At 36.5% G+C, this 16,823-nt stretch overlaps 1 protein-coding gene across 4 annotated transcripts in view; it reads right to left on the reverse strand.

The window, feature by feature from the left end:
- Nucleotides 1-315: 315 nt before the first annotated feature.
- Nucleotides 316-16,823, reverse strand: part of CNNM2 (cyclin and CBS domain divalent metal cation transport mediator 2) — a 106,139-nt gene continuing 89,631 nt past the window's right edge. For 2 of the 4 annotated variants that reach the window (XM_087932803.1, XM_026704695.2), the window contains exons 5-8: nt 14,048-14,141; nt 12,327-12,392; nt 7,281-7,465; nt 316-3,021 (exon numbers count right to left, since the gene is read on the reverse strand). In XM_087932803.1, coding sequence (XP_087788929.1) covers nt 2,812-3,021; nt 7,281-7,465; nt 12,327-12,392; nt 14,048-14,141 — 555 coding nt within the window. In that variant the 3' untranslated portion in view covers nt 316-2,811. Of the gene's footprint in view, nt 3,022-7,280; nt 7,466-12,326; nt 12,393-14,047; nt 14,142-16,823 lie in introns of those variants that run through there. The other 2 variants (XR_015743505.1, XM_087932802.1) reach the window with 1 other exon arrangement.

Below are 16,823 nucleotides of genomic sequence, written 5' to 3' on the forward strand. Positions count from 1 at the left end.
ACTAACAAATCCCAGAAGAAGAAACAGCGAAAACATGAGCAGTAGAGCAGTGGGACAAAGAGCCCAGGAAGATGTCTGTCAAAATCTGAAGACTCATATTTCAAACTTTTCCTGCCCTGTGGTATTTGAATGGGAAAGGTTCCAAACATTCCATTCTAAAGTGACTGTGAAAGTCACGCTAGTTGCCAAAATATATTTGGATATATTTTTTTAAAAAATGGATAAAATGATTGGCATAATACATGGAAAGCAGAATTTACATAAATTGAGTAATATTCTTAAAGACATGAGTAAATTCAGATAATCCAGTGGATGTTAATTTTACACATTACATTTTAATACATGATGGAATCTTGAAGTTTGAACAGGAAAGGAGACCACTCATCAGAAAGTAAAGTCCAACTGTGATGCAGATATTGACAGAATAGATATAAAGAAGTCAACTTCTAAAACATTACCTCTTCTTTTGAACTGAGAGCACCTTTAGCTTTGCATTGGCTGGGAAGCCTAAATAATACAAATAGCCTGCTACTAATTTCTTCCGTGCACCACTTTGTTTCAGGGATAGAGGTCATTCGGCTCTGGACTGGAATACTTAGTCATTCAACTATATATAGTGATTTGAAATAATTACAAAAGATTGATATACACCTTTAAAATATTTAGGAAGTTCTAGAAAATCTTTTCATGACAAACCAGCATAATCATTTGGATATAATTCTAACAATTCAATATGTGTTCTGGGAAACAAAATATGAAAAGAGGTACATGAAATACAAACACAAAAACAGTTAATCTATCTTTGTCATAACAGGCCAAATTATAATGCATCATTTTCAACAGCACATTACATTAGAAAATTCAATATTCAAGGGCATAGCATTTTGCAGCCTCTAAAGAAGCTTGTCTGCATTTCATGACAAGCCTGAAAAAAGTTAATAGATTATGAGTATTATGCTAATAAAAGGAAAGTTTCAAAACGTCAATTCTACTCAATGGCATACTGTAATGGAGAAATCTACATTGTGCTTCATGGGAACTCAAAAAGTCTTGTGGGCAACAATGAAAAAAACAGCTCTTTCATATTTACAGATTAAACTGCAAAATAAGAATCACAACCTAAAGTAAAATAAATTTCACTTAGGCACACAGCTGTTTGGGGTTAGGATATTTGCATAAGCAGAGCTACAGAGAATTTACATAAGGTTCATCTCACATCTGCAAAGAATCAATACATCATCTGCAAAATATCCCTGTAAATTCAGAGTTCCAGCATGAAAAAACCATCAAGACTCAGGAGGTCATTGTGACTAACACACTCTGGAGGCCAGCCCTGAATGCTATTCTGCAGAATAGAACCTTTTCTCCATTCACTACTACTAGATTTTCAAGGTCATATTTCTTGTAAGCAGGGAGAATGGCACGGGCAACTCAGGATCTCATCCGCAGTGTCAAATGAGGTGGTTTAAATATGTAACTGCCAGGCATTTCTCAGGGAATGCTCCCCAGATGCCACAAAATAAATTGCAACTTCCGGAAGTGGAGCATGTTCCTCGGGGATTTAGCTCTTCATTTTTCTTGCCCAAGTGTTCATAAAAATTCTGAACAGCTGATTAAGAACTGAAGGTTAAAAAAAAGACCTCTAAAGAATGAATGTATGAAAAAACAGAATTTCTCCCCCCGTTGTTGAAACATATCCCACCTCTCTTCTTTCTGCCCCCTAGCTTGGACTCCTCTAACACACACTGACTTTATCTTAAAAGGAATGTTAAAGAACAGGCTGGCCCAGCAGCATCTACAGGGGCATGTATCTTCTAAGAACAGACCCTTTGGGAGGATTGACTTTGGCTATCAGCATAGCAGCATTTTTAAATAACAAAAAAGTCAGCTCTCTTAACATACCTTTTACAACAAGTTCTTTGTTGAAAGTAAAGGGCGGCATGACTGACAATACATAGACTCTGAAAATACTCCAAAGTTTAAACATGCACTCAGCAAAGGAGAAACAGCAAAAATTGCTACTTATCTCCCGAATAAATAAAACACCATGTGCAATTTTTCAGGACACAAATCCTCCTTTTTTTCATATGGTGTCCACATATTCCACTATTCCTGGACTCAAAAATATGGCCTCTTAAGTGACATGTCCTCATGCACAACTCGGAAGGATTAAAGGGCCACTTACTTTCCTCCAGTCTCAGGAGCAATCTGTGTGAAGTTCTTTAAGGATATTAATATTTTTCCTCAACCAATACATTCTACAAATGACAATACTTCATCATTTTATCTAAGGGGAAAAAGCAATGAATGAAAGATGGGACCATTGGAACAAAGTCACAAACAATACAGTAGAGTTTAACTGGGAATATCCTGCAATATTTACCACTGCAAAATATTTTTTTAAAGATTCATGATATTGCTTGAAAAAATAAACTACAGCTGTTTTGACTTTTCAGCATATATTTAAAAGGATTACCAGTGTAACTGGAAAAAATAGACCTGATTCTGCTCCACTTGGAATAATGTTGCCATTTGTCCCAAAAAGATGGCTCAACATTGCCAAGCTTTGCTTAGGTGTTTGCTGCTTGTTTTGTTTTTGGTTTTTCCTTCTGTGCTCTCATTTCTGAGCTCCCATTCCTTCCCAGGGTTGTCTCCTGCTCCCAGGATGTCTTTGGTCTCAGAGGACTGGATATAAGTACATGTTAATGGTGGTCACAGTTGGAGAGAAGGCAAAGGAGGGAGGACTGGTCCTGGTGAACCAGCGACGAAGATGGAAAGCAGAGAAAGAGGACGAAAGCAGTGTGACAATTCCTAGATGGTACCTTCATTATGCATACTGTGGTTGGACTTGTTGTGAGTTACACAGTTCTGTTCGTTCAGTAGATTTGCCATCTCATCCGGCAAACCGTCATGCAGTTCTGTAAGAGTCAGTTCTATTTTAGTGGTTTCACTGTCCGAGGATTGAGGTGTTTTATCCATTCGAGATGCCATTAGGGCATTTTGGTATTGCTGTCTTGAGATCTATACCAAGTACGTTAAAAGATACAAAAAAAAGTTGGCAATTAATAATAATAATAATTACTCCTGCTAATGCTAGCATTAGGAGATTCATCAATCATAACTTGCCTTTATAGAAAATAAGCAACATAGCATCTGTTCCACAAATTTTGAATTCCAAGACTGCTTGGCATCATTTACAATACATTTCCATTTATTCAAGGCAGAATAAATGGCTACATTTTTTCCCTGCCCCAATTCGTGCTGCAAACTTCATCTGAGTTTCTCTCTCTCATACCTCTAATTTTATACAATCCTCCTCTCTATAAGTTTAGTTAACTGTTATAACTCTTTTCAGTTTGATAAAGACTATATGTTTCTTTTTGACTCAAAACTCCAACTATCATATCATTAGATTCTCTGGTAGATTCAGGAAGGAGCATCATTATTCTTAACCAATTCTCCTTTGTGATTCGCAATGCCTTCTGAATTTGTCAGAAATTTCTCTGTAAATTTTACAGTATTTTGTCTATAAAGTTTATAAAGCAGATTTTAAAGGATCCTAACTTGAAAATCTAGACACCTATTTCTATGTAATATGCTGAAATCATCCTACCCTAATAATAAATTTCTTCTTGCTCTGAATGAAAATAAAAAAATCGCTTTAATAAATTACATAGTAAAGAAATTGTATTTGAAAACATCTGCAATTATTTTTAATGAAAATTAGCATAACTTCATAATCATCTTATTCAAATTAATTCAAAGTGAGATCTCTCACACATATCATAGTTATTTAGGATTCTTTTCTATGTAATTTGTAAGATAACAAAGCTGTTTTTCTTAATCTGCCTCTGATTAACTCCCCAAATTAGAAAAACCTCAATAAGAAAAATCAGGATCTTGAAGGAACTAGGTTTTTCTATATTTTTCTATTATATTCCATATACATCTATTATATTCTATATATGACGTGGTTTGAATTTCTGAAAATACTCAATATCATGGTTTCTTCAAAGAAGGAGGACAAGTTTTGGTAAAGATTCAAAATTCAGGGATTCCCAACCACTTGGTTCTCACTCAAACAAAAAGAAAAAAACGCCCATACAAATGTGTGTTTTGCATCCCAGACTTTGATAAGATGCCACCAAACCATCTTTAAACTATGGGAATAATAAGATTGCCTGGATGATCAATCAGAAGATTGAGAAGCAGAAAGTCCAGAGCCTCAAGAAACAGAACCTTAGGAGTAAAGGTTTACTTGGAAATCATTATTGCTTCGAAGAGGATCTTATGACACAATCCAGCTGGGTAGAGGGTGGAGTGTTGTAACTTCTGATTTAGCTCTTCAATGAGAGCTAACTTTGAATTGGAAATAATGTTTTTATTTTGTGAATGGATGCTCTATACTAGGACTGTCAAACTCGCGACCCGGATGTGCCATGCACTGGCCACTCCCACCCCTGGTTTAGCAAAGTGGGGAAAAGTCCTGATACATCACGTGATGATGAGAGTTGTGACACCCCTACTCTATACTGTATTTTAGAATGGCTCTACCGATTTTCTATTGACTCCTTTCTTGAATCCCTAGGCAGCTAGAAGTTTCATTTCTTGCTTTATCAACTCCTGGCTGTTGACTAAATTCCATTCCCTGAGCAATTTTTGATTGAAAATTTAAACCAAGTGTCCTTTATACACTGTCTCTTCTGATGACTGGACAATATGTATATTAGTGTATTATTAAAGCAGGCTTATAATAGCTTGTTCTGGTAGGTGGTTTCCATTAAACAAATATATAAAAATAATTTGTTTTATTATAGCATAAAGTACAACAGTACTTCTTTTTGAATACTCAACATTTGGGAGAACAAAAGACAGTTGCAGTTTATGAATGCTAATTAAAACCTTTTCTCCCTCTATATGGAGAAATTGTAGGTGACCAAAAGCACTTATTCTCTCAAATAACATTCATAGTGCTTTAAAGAAGAAAAACTGGATAAAAATATGTTAAATACAATTAAATAAATAGAATCATAAATTTGAACAGCATAGAAATGTAGGCAAATTTGTTGCTTGGTACAGAGTTTGCAGTGCAGGATATCACTGCAATGCAAGTTGTCAATGTTTTCCACTTCCTGGTTTTTCACTTCCCATTAAAAAAAAAAATGCTTGCAGAATTTTAAACCAAAATGCTGTTTGGAACTGGTCATACAATGTCTACAACAAGAGGCATCAAATGAACTCACATGTCACACACTTATGTCTGTATGTATAAAAAGAAGGGACCAGGAGAAAAAGAGAATTAACTGAGCAACCACAAATTATTAGTAACATATACGATTTATAAAATTGATACTGCATTTGCACAAACCAATTATTATCTCGGCTGCTTACCAACCACTCTCCCACAAGAACATGCACAAAGTAACGCACAAGAACATGCACAAAGATATACATATTATTTTCTTCCTTCAAGCAGAATTATAAAAAAGAAGGAAAACACACACCTATGCACAAAGAATGGAAATTGGATGAGGAATAGATGTACCTGTAAAGGTAATAAAGAAGGGACAAAACTGGATGGAGACAAAATGAAGAAGGTCCATGAGCAGAAAGAACACAGAGAAGCCCTATTTGGACCTTAAAGAAAAGGTTACAAATTAATTAAATAAGCAACCTCTTCCAAACAAGACAGTAATAGCTTTCCAGGTCAACACTTTTTTTAGCAGGAGCCTTCTATTATTAGTGGATCTAAAATGACACCCTCAATTTACATAGTTCTTCAGAAACAATCCAGGTCTCCCTGTAATAATTATATATTGGGGGGGGGGGTTGTTAGTAAAAAATACATCATACTGTTAAACTTCAGTCTTCTCTGCTAACCTATCAAGGCACTTTTACAATAATAGGGTTAACTCTGTGTCATTCACAACCCAACCCATCACCTGCACCTAAATTATTTAAGAATAAGTTCAGAATAACTTGGCACCCACTAAATATGTAAATGTCAAATACACAGAAATTTGCTTTTGGAATGCTCATTTGTATGAATACTGGTAGCTCAAAACAGCATTTGCCCATCACCAGTTTTCTGGTACCTTAACTATTTTCCAAGATGTCCCGGTATTGCAAATCTATTTTTGTTTTTATGTTGCTATACTCCTGTAATTTATTTTTAATACACTAATAACAGACTAAGGGGTGAAGACACTTTCCAGCAGTGAGAATGAGTAAATAAAAAATGGCCACGCTATCTTTCTATCTCTTTTATCCATATTCTCATACATAATACATACTAATCCTTCCCACTCACGTTCAAACTTATCCATCTCATTAGCTAAATTTAAAATATCCCTTTAAAGTATTTAAAAAAAAGAAATCAAACAATTTGGGAACAGAATAACATATGAAGAGAAACTGGACTTTCTTGTTTTTTTCTTTTGAAGATGTTTCTCATCCAAGAAATATCTTCGGCTCTGACAGGATAGTGGGGAATGGAAGGATTTATATTCTTTGCAGACAGCTGGTAATTTGCATCCTTTAGAAGGGTCATTGAAACACTTGGAGATTTATCTGTGTCCTCAGAGTCACCTGAGTACTACTCCTGGTTCCTGTAGTCTGCAATTTTTCTCTGGAAATCCATTCCTTCTCCACACCATTCAAAGGGTGTTCATCCCAAATTGCATAGCCAAAAATCTGTAGAGATTCTCAGTCACGCAGGTCATGGATGTCCCAAAAGTGCTTTTTCAAGAGGCAACTGGACTTTCTTGTTTTTTCGTTTGAAGATGTTTTGCTTCTCATCAAAATGTCTTCAAAAGAAAAAAAACAACTGAAACCATTTTTCAGTTGCCTCCTGAAAAAGCACATTTGTGACAAAGCATGACCTGAATGACGGAGAATCTCTACAGATTGAAGAGAAAAGCGCAGGGTTTCCAACTCCACTAATGAGTAGCTAGAAAGTACTAGCTGGAAAGAGAAGGCAGGTGAAAGTAGAGTCAACATGGAGGAGTTGTTTAACTCTTCTGATTCCTTCCAACAATAGCTCTCAAATTGCCATTAACTGAGCAAACTTCATTAATTTATCAAGTTAAAGTTTAGTTCTTCCCTAAAAGAAGTACAAGATCACCTCTAAATAGGTAAAATGCATCTGAAATAATTCTTTCCAAGTGAGTGTTTTATCACAACTGAATTAGAACTGATTGACAATTAAGAGTTTAGACAGATTATATTTCCAGTCTACAACGACAGGTAGAAAGAACATCCTTTTTTTCTCCTTTTCATACCTTGACGTATTGAATGTCTGAGATTGCTCTGACTGAGTAATCTGGAACATATACTTGAAGAAATGAGGAGTTCAACTGATTGTTGCTATTCCCTATTGCTGGTGTCACTGCATCAATGCGATCTCCTCTATTAAGAGAATCTGAATGATTTAAGCCACAAGAACGAGGTGGTGACTTATTTTCAGCTGGAGAAAAAAGAAAAAGAAAAATATGAAGAATGCATTTGAAATCCAAAAACCAAGTTCATGGGACAGACTGAGGGTAACTTGAGATAATTGACAAGTGACTTGAATTTAAATTCTTGAAGCTTATTCAGCAAACAAATTATGTAGATGTGTGTCCTTTATTAAATTTTCTTGTTCAACATCTAAAACCACTTTGAAAACAAATTAATGCAAACAGCATTCAAATTCACAATAAAATATTTTAATACAATATGATATATAGAATAACAACAACATAACATAAAACCCAACATAAAAACAATATAAAATTCACAAATAAATGTCCAATGCTTGTAAAACCTTTGGGAGATTAGGAACATTTTCCACAGCATTATAAGCAAGTAATATATCCTAAATTATAAGAGAAATTAAAATGATTTTGCAACTTTAGAGACCAGTATGCCAAAAGAAAAAATAAAGCCTGATTGATGTTCTAAATTAAACCTTAATTTTCAATTTACAGATGCTCTAGGACCATGATGGTGAACCTGTGGCACACGTACCACAGGTGGCACGCAGAGCCATTTGTGCTGGCACGCGAGCTGCAGGCAAACTTACCTCACTGGGCATGCACGTGCCTCACAGCTGATTTTTGGACGGTTTGAGGTCTTTTTCAGCCTCCCAAAAGCTTGAGGAAGGCTTCTGCATGCTTTGCAGGCCAAAAACTAGCCCCGTTTTGTCACTTCCTGTTTTTCCGAAAATACCGGAAGTGAGGAAACGGGGCTAGTTTTCGGCCTGCTAAGCCTGCAGAAGCCTTCCTCAAGCCTTTGGGAGGCTGAAAAAGGCCTCAAACCGGCCAAACATCAGCTGTGAGGTGCAGTGCAGGTAAGGGGGCAGCGGGTTGCTGGTGTATATTACACACACATGTGTAGGAGGTGTGGGGGTGCACGCATTGCCTTCTGGGTGCTGGCACGAGAGTGCAAACATGCAAGCGTGCACACAATTTTTGGCACAGGAGCCCAAAAAGGTTAGCCACCACTGCTCTAGGAGAAACTAATACGGTTTCTCAGTCTTCAACTATGTGATTATACTCTGGGTGTTAATTAATAATGCATCAGGCAAAACTCATATAGGTAGTCCTCATATTATGAGCATTCGCTTAGAGACCAATTGAAATCATGATGGTACTGAAAAAATGGACTTATGACTGATCTCCAAAGTTTCCAATAGCAGTATCCCCATGGCCATGTGATCAAAATTGGGTGCGTGGCAGCCCTTTCACACTTACGACCAAAATGACCCTTCAAATCCCCCATCCATGTTTTCCGCCATCTACGCCAGGGCTCTCCAACCTTGGCAACTTTAAGACTTGTGGACTTCAACTCAGCGTTGCTGGCTGAGAAACTCTGGGAGTTGAAGTCCACAAGTCTTAAAGTTGCCAAGGTTGGAGAGCCCTGATCTATGCCATTTTGTGGCCCTGCCACAAAGCCTTTCTTGTCCAAATCATGGGCAGCCTTTTCACAAGGCTTTGAAGCCGTCCAAACCCTGGCAAGAAGGCCATACACAAATTGGGCAAGGTTGCACAGTACTGGAAAAATGGCGCAAGTGGTCTCAGAAGTAAGGCCTGGCACAGCCAGCAGCTGGGCACATTTCATCAGCAGGATGAAGAAAGCAAACTCAGTGGACATGGCCATGTGCAAGGTGGCAGGGATCTCGGAGTTCATGCCAACGAGGATACTTGGGCTGGAACAATCTGTATCAACAAAAGTCAATCCCTATGTTATATTTGCTGTTTCAAATTCAATTTGTAAGAAGGAAAAAACCCCAAGGACGTATAGCACATAATTACTGAAACTTGGCAAAGTTTCAGAATCTTTTTGCAATATTTAGTTTTGTTAGTTATTTGAACATCAGTAGCGGAATGGAATTTAATTGTGGTCATTTCAAATGTTTTTCTGCATATTAGAGGAAGTTCACCTCAGCATATCACTGCAAAAATAACAATAGGCTGCAAAAGAACTGCAATGGACGATAGATAAAATTGGCGTTTAATTTAGATACAATCCTATTTCAAATACCGTACAATCCCTCCGTCTTATACACAAGATAATTAAGGCAGATTCAACTGATGCTTTTTTTTAATCCTCAGTTTAAATCATGTTTTTGTAATTTCCAGTGAATACTTTCTTCAAAGTCATCTCTGTGGTTCCTTATATGCACTAATTATTTTATTTCCTGCTGCTACCACCTACCTAGGGGCACTTACTTTTTCCATCACCTACAGCAGTTGCCAATCCCCCTGGCTCACCTCTCTTGACAGATCTGCATAGCGACCTTCCACAACTGAACCTTACCAAAACTACTCTCTCCATCACTGACATACCATGGAACAGCTTCATGACCCCAAGTATTATTAAATTCAATAACAAAACAAATCCAAAAAATTCCTGCACATTAAAGGTGTGTTGCTGTAGGATCTAACTTAACAAAACCCAAAAACAAATTTGCTGAGGCCATCTGGTTAGATAGAACCCTTACACAAAATTATCATATCAATTTTGTGAACAAACTACTATTTTAGTGTGTCTTACTAGTGCTGATCATATTTGGTTTGTTAGAAAATAATGAAGACTTAAATGGCTGCAAGCTAAGAAAGAAAAGAAAAAAAAATCTATCTTATATTTTATGCTTATTGTTTTGTTAAATAATGAAAAGACTAAGATGGCTGCAAACATTATAGCTATTTAAGACAGTTTTTATAAATTCTCACAGATAATATAGTACAGGAGACTTGGCATCAGGAAAGACCAAACTACAGCTCTTTTCCTACTTACTACTAACCAAGAATTCTGACAAATTCTAGCTCATAGTTCACAAACAGTATGTTTATGACACAGCAATAGGAGTAGTTAAAAATGAGGTGTTAATTGGGAGAAAGTTTAGTATTTGTATAAAGGCTCCTAGATAATTTCTCCCCTAATACATCAGGTCACAGAAAATCAATCATCAAACCAATTTCCAAACAAGAATTAAATTGTAGAAAAGGTTGTTCATTCCTACAATTAAGTGCCAAAAGTCTACTTTGATTATAATAATACAGAGAAGCCAGAGACCAAGAGCTGGAAAACCAGAGAAGAGCAACAAAGATGATAAGAGTCTGGAGGCTACATCGTATGATGAATGGTTAAGAGATCTAGGTACGTCTAGCCTAACAAAGAAAAGGATTAGAGAATGGCATGATAGCTATCTTCTGGTACTTGAGGGGCTGTCACAGAGGAGAGGGAGTCGACTTTATTCTCTAAAGAAGACTTAGTGAGTGAAAGCTTGTTAAAAAGCGACGTAATCTAGAACTAAGAAGAAATTTCCTGACAGTGAGAACAATCAATTAATGGAGAGCTTGCCTCCCATGGTTGTAGCTGCTGTATCTCCTTTCAAGAAAAGATTGAGCAATCATTTTTCTGGAATAATATAAGGCCGCCTGGGGAATGGATTAGAAAATTTCCAAGGTCTATGATTTTATGATTCTAAACCAGAAGGCTAAGGGCTTCATGGCTGAAACAGGAAGAAGGCAAGGAAATGGCTAAAAGCAATTTAAGAAACGAAGAAATCTTCACAGAGAAAAATAGAGTGGAAACAATATATTAGAATTAATGACATGGGCAATGAAAGAGGTTTGCCCATCCAGACTAATATATAGAATATTGTTTACATTGACTGATGCTATTGATTGATCTAGCTCAGCCTTGTCACTATTTTGGTATTTTAGGATTTCAGGGAGGACATTTTCTAGCCCCACCTGAATTGGACTGAACTACATTCTCCCACGTGAGCTCTACCACTGAGCTATGGCCTTCCTATAAACAGGACACATAGCGGCAAAAGGATTAAATTTACTAAATTTTCAGTTCATTAATTTTGGCGATGCTTGCAAATGTGACTGCTATGATCCTCATCAGGTATGGCAAATTAGAGACTGTGACAGAGTGCAATATGGTTCAAGGAACATAGCAGTTCATCCATGACATCTTCTGAATGAAATTACCTAAAGGGTACAACATATGGACCATTTTAAAGGACTCCTCCCATTTTTGTTGCTTCACTCCACATTGAAAACACCACTGAGTACAAAACTGTGTGGAATCAATGTTCCTAGTCTTCCTAGAGCATTTAGAAGAATTTACTCATTATATTCTCACACACAGGAGTTTACACAATTCATAGCAATAGAACAGGGGTGTCAAACTCAAGGCCTGCAGGCCTGATTCAGCCCTTGGGGTGTTTAGATCTGGCCCGCAGGGCCACCCTAGAAACAACAAAGGACCAGCCCACAGTTCCTCTGCCAGCGTGAGGCAGCGAGCTCAGTTTTCACTGGCAGAAGGTTGCAAGAGGCCACTGCAGCTGAAAACGAAGCTTTTGGGAGCCCGTTTTTGCTAGCAGAGTGCTCGGGCCACCACAGGTGCCCCTGACACAAGTGACATTGAGCTGGCCACCCCCACCCTGGTTACCCCCACCCCTGGCCCCCCAAGGTCAAACCTATTGCGGCCCTCAATGAGTTTGACACTCCTGCAATAGAACAACTTGTATATTTTGCTTACCTTTCAAAAATATGTTTAGTTGTTGGCAGTATTTGTAAAGATATGGAAAATGGTAACTTTCAAGGCAGAAGTTACTGTGACCCAACAAATGTCAAGCCACAATTCCTTTTTGTTTCAATATCCATTTGTTATTATCTTATCAAAAATAAAATTCAAGGCACCCACCTGGTTAGACCCAAACCCTTTCTTCTCTAAAAAGATGATAGACAGTATATAAAACTGTTGCTAATTAATTACAAGGCAAGTGCAATTTATAACAGAGGTACAGAAGAAGCAAGCATATTTACCTGGACTGCCTGGGGCTAGTATGTCTGTTCTGCTGACAACAAAGGTACGAGACAAGGATAAAGGAACTAGAGAAGGGAAAAAGAGATGAGACTAAAATCAGAGAAGACATTAATATCTTTAAAGAAATAATCAGTTTTGTCATGATGAAGAAATCAAATACAATTCACATGTAAGCAAAGGACATAAAGAGAACAATGAAAAACTGATTGGAAAATAAAACATAATAACATTTAGGAAATCAGATGTCAAAACAATACATGCTTCTTTCTTAGTTACTTCTTAGTTGCTTAGTTCAAAATTCTCTGAATTTGGAAATACAGTTCTGTTAATATTTTTAGAATAATCTCGCTAAGAACAGAAGTTAGAGATATACAACAGAAGATATCATAATAAGCTGTTTAAAGGAAGTATCTGCCCCATAAACACATGCATTTTGCATTTCTATGTTACAATTTAAGTAATAATCACAGTTCAATCTCTTGAATAAGAGATTCAAGCCATAACAGGCCATAAAAAACAAGCCTTGCAAAAAGTGAAAGAAATCATTTTTTTGTCTTTTTTCAAATATGAAATAGTGCTATTTCTGTATAACTTTTTGCTATCAACAAATGCATACTTTTTAAATCCTAATCCAGGAATTCTAAATTATATCAGAAATGAAGGTAAATAGCCAGCTTCATGGAAGTTATTGTAGCAAATGAGAAAGAAAGAAAGAAAGAAAGAAAGAAAGAAAGAAAGAAAGAAAGAAAGAAAGAAAGAAAGAAAGAAAGAAAGAAAGAAAGAAAGAAAGAAAGCTTCCCTAATATCAACCCATACAGAAATCCAGCATGCAATTTTTTCACCTTCTTGTTGTAAAAGAAGAGGAGTCATTCCAACAAAGGAAGTGATCAAATATCTGGAAAAGGAATTTGTTCCTTCAAAAGTAGGTATACAGAGAAAAGTAGGAGAGCAGGGCAATGCCATTATTTGCTAACAAATACTTCCAAAATTGAACATGTTGCTATCAAAAGCACCAAGAATGGTTTCCCAATAAAACGGTAGCACAAAGATGAAGCCAAACAGAAAATTCAGAGCTTGACCCAAGTTGTCCTTTATTCCTGATCTGATATAACAAAAATTGTGCTGTATCAGACTGGGTAGCTAGAAATCTAGCTCTAAAAAGAGTTTTTTTAAATCTCTACTGAGATGTTTTAGATGTCTTAACCTTCTGAAGGACTATACTGTTTTCCTTTATTGAAACAGCTGTACCAGAATACTTCAGGATAAAAACAGTCTCTTCCCTCTCCTCAACAAATGCATAGGGGATACAGGTAGAATACTATACTTAGCTACAAAAAGTGATAGAAATAAACCTTGTGATAGAGTGCTATGGTGCTATTGACTGTTAACATACACTGCCCATGAGTACCCAAAATTTAGGTTTTAACAAATCTATTTATCATCTACTGAACAATTTTTATCCTTGTTAAATAAAACTGGCATTTATTTTTTGCAAATATCAGCTAAATAAGATTCTATCAGGCTTATCTTTCAATCTGCTATGAAAAAGATAATTGAATTTAACTGTATTTGCGAATCTTTGTAGCAGAAGCAATGATTTTATCATCTGATTAGCACATTTGAGTACTATGCTACTTTCTTGTCAATAAATATTAATTCATATGATTTGGTTTAATATTTCTCTTAACAGCAGTTTCTGATGGAGATGGTGAAAAATTACCTGGTGAGGCTATGAGAGCCATCACTCCATAGTAAGAGAAAGCACCAGCTTCAAACTTCATTCCTTCTTTCCCAGCCTCTACTTCTACTTTTCCCTGCAGAGAAAAAAAAAAGAGAACATTCCTATTTAGAATTAGAGGAAACACTGGCCTAGCTACAGATCTATTAATTTGTTCACCTTAGCAATCATTTATTCTTTTTCAAAAATAGTTTTTCTTTTACATGTGTTCCGAAGTATAACTGGTTTGCCGTCAATACCTCAGAGGCTGAATTTCTCAACTATATTCAATAATTGAACATAAAAGATTTTAAACAAAGGAATAAACCATTCTGGCTATGAATTAAACAGATTTACTATGAGGGACAGTGCCATATATATTTCACAATGACATTTGAAGGAATGCTCTATGCTTCTTTCCAATACATAACTTTCTATTCCCCTCTGCTGTTTCCTAACATTATCTTAAAGGCCAGGCAAGCCAGCTTTAGAGGATCAGATAGGTAGTTGCTTGAACTAAAGCCAATTGGTGGAGAAAGTGGAAAAAATGGCAAATACAATGTGAGCTAACAGAGCAGAAGACATCAATTCCAAAATTGGCAAACTAGCATTGTTACTTTAAGAATCCCAATTCTATACCAGGTTCTAGGAATTCTATCTTCTGTGCAATTGTTCAACACTGATGGTACATATAAAAATGTTTGGTATTTATACTTTTGAAGCTTTACATGCTTCAAATTCCAAATTAATTAGCAGCATACAAAATGGAAATTTTAGAAGCTGCTGGGATCTGATGTTTCATGGTTAGTCCACAGAGATAACGGCTCCTGTTTTTCGCAGATGGGACCAAGGCTGCTTCATAAAGTTTAGCAAAAAGTTGATTACGACGGGAAGAGCTCAATGTTTCATTTTTGGTCATCTTAAAGGTAGCCAACTGTACCAAAGACATTCGGGATTTGGGGAAACAAAGTGAATTAAAAATAAGCAAAACAAAACTAGGAATACTTATTAAGAACTGAAAAATTATAACTTAAGAGAAGGAAAAAACAGTAGAATTCAAACACAGTTTTTATTCTGCTACTATCATGTCTACAGCAAAGTGCTTTCTTTCTTCACTTAAATTGGGAGGAAAATCTACCAAGTATTTTAGAGTCTACTTTTGCTGTTTCTCAGTAGCACAGCCAGTAGATACTCATTTCTGTGCTGTCCTTTCCTCTACCACTTACTATCATCTTCCAACAGGAAGGACTACCATCAATTATTTATTTATTTTATTTTATTTATTTGATTTGTCAATCGCTTACAAGATACAGGTATAAGAATAAATATAGTTTTGAATACATGAGATAGATACTTATAAGAAAAAAAAATAGGACAAAGACAGTAGGCACGATTGGTGCACTTATGCACACCCCCTGCAGGCCTCTTAGGAAAGGGGTGAAGTCAATAGTAGACAGTCTAAGGTTAAAGTTTTGGGAGGTTGAGGAAGAAACCACAGAGTCAGGTAGAGTATTCCAGACATTGACGACTCTGCTGCTGAAGTTGTATTTCCTGCAATCAAGTTTGGTGCGGTTAATAGTTTGTATCTATTGTATGCTCTTATGTTGTTCTGGTTCAAGCTGAAGTATTCATTGACAGGTAGGACATTGCAGTATATGATTTTATATACTATATTTAGATCGGACCAGAGGTGGCGTAGTTCTAGGTTTTCTAGGTCTAGAGTTTCAAGTCTGGTGGCATAAGGTATTCTGCAATGAGTAGAGGAACGGAGAACTCTTCTTGTGAAATATTTCTGGACTTTGTCAATTGTGTTAATATCAGATACATGATATGGGTTCCAGACTGAATGAGCTGTATTCAAGTATAGGTCTAGCAAATGTTTTGTATGCTCTAGTTAGTAGTGTGATATTACCAGAGAAGAAGCTACATAGGATTAGATTAACAGCTCTTAATGTCTTTTTGGCTAAGTAGTTACAGTGGGCTCTATATAAGTATTCAATATATTTGGCATTCAGTTCAGCTTTGGATTGCTTAATTTTGACTTTATTACTAGAACTTTCATCGCACTAGTTCTGGAAATCACATGATTCCTAGTCCCCAAAGGCAGAAATGTACCACTCTAAAAATGAGAATTCATGTATAATAGAGGTCAGGGGCTGTCACGCACAAAGACTGACAGCTTTCTTCAGCTGAGAGCTGTGAAGAGTGCAGTGCATCTCATCCCCTTGTTGGGCTCCTGACTAGAGGATAAAATCTAAATAGCTTTTTCTCCTTTTTCCCTCAAGAGTGTTAGCAGAGATGAATGCTTTTAAAATGGAAAAAGGGTTTCACAGATATGAACAAGGGAGATTCACCACTTCAAGCATCCTATTTGGAAAACTGGGATTTTTTTTCCATCTGACGTTCTCCATCACAATTAAGCTTTTTGTTTCTCCTTTAAGAGATACCCCTGCTAAATACATAGACCTTAGTTCAAAATATATATACTTAGATCAGCACTGTCTCTGTTTACAAGACAGTCATATTTCAAGGAAAGCAACCAATGGAATGAGCAAATTCATATATATTGGATAGGGGAAGGAAATAATATTCCAGAACGCTTATCAGTGCAGATTTCTCTCTCTGTTTATATACTAACACATGCATGCAGACAGATGTATACATACAAGCACACAGTTTCCCATTTAACTGGCTCTGCAGTCACATGTTCCCTCATCTCATTTGCAAATAGGAGGAAAAGTTATTGGCTGAAGTTCTCCCTTTTTAAAAAAGTTTTGCT

Source organism: Pseudonaja textilis, chromosome 4, assembly GCF_049901715.1.
Source record: "Pseudonaja textilis isolate UNSWEBS1 chromosome 4, rPseTex1.2, whole genome shotgun sequence".
Lineage (NCBI taxonomy): Eukaryota > Metazoa > Chordata > Lepidosauria > Squamata > Elapidae > Pseudonaja > Pseudonaja textilis.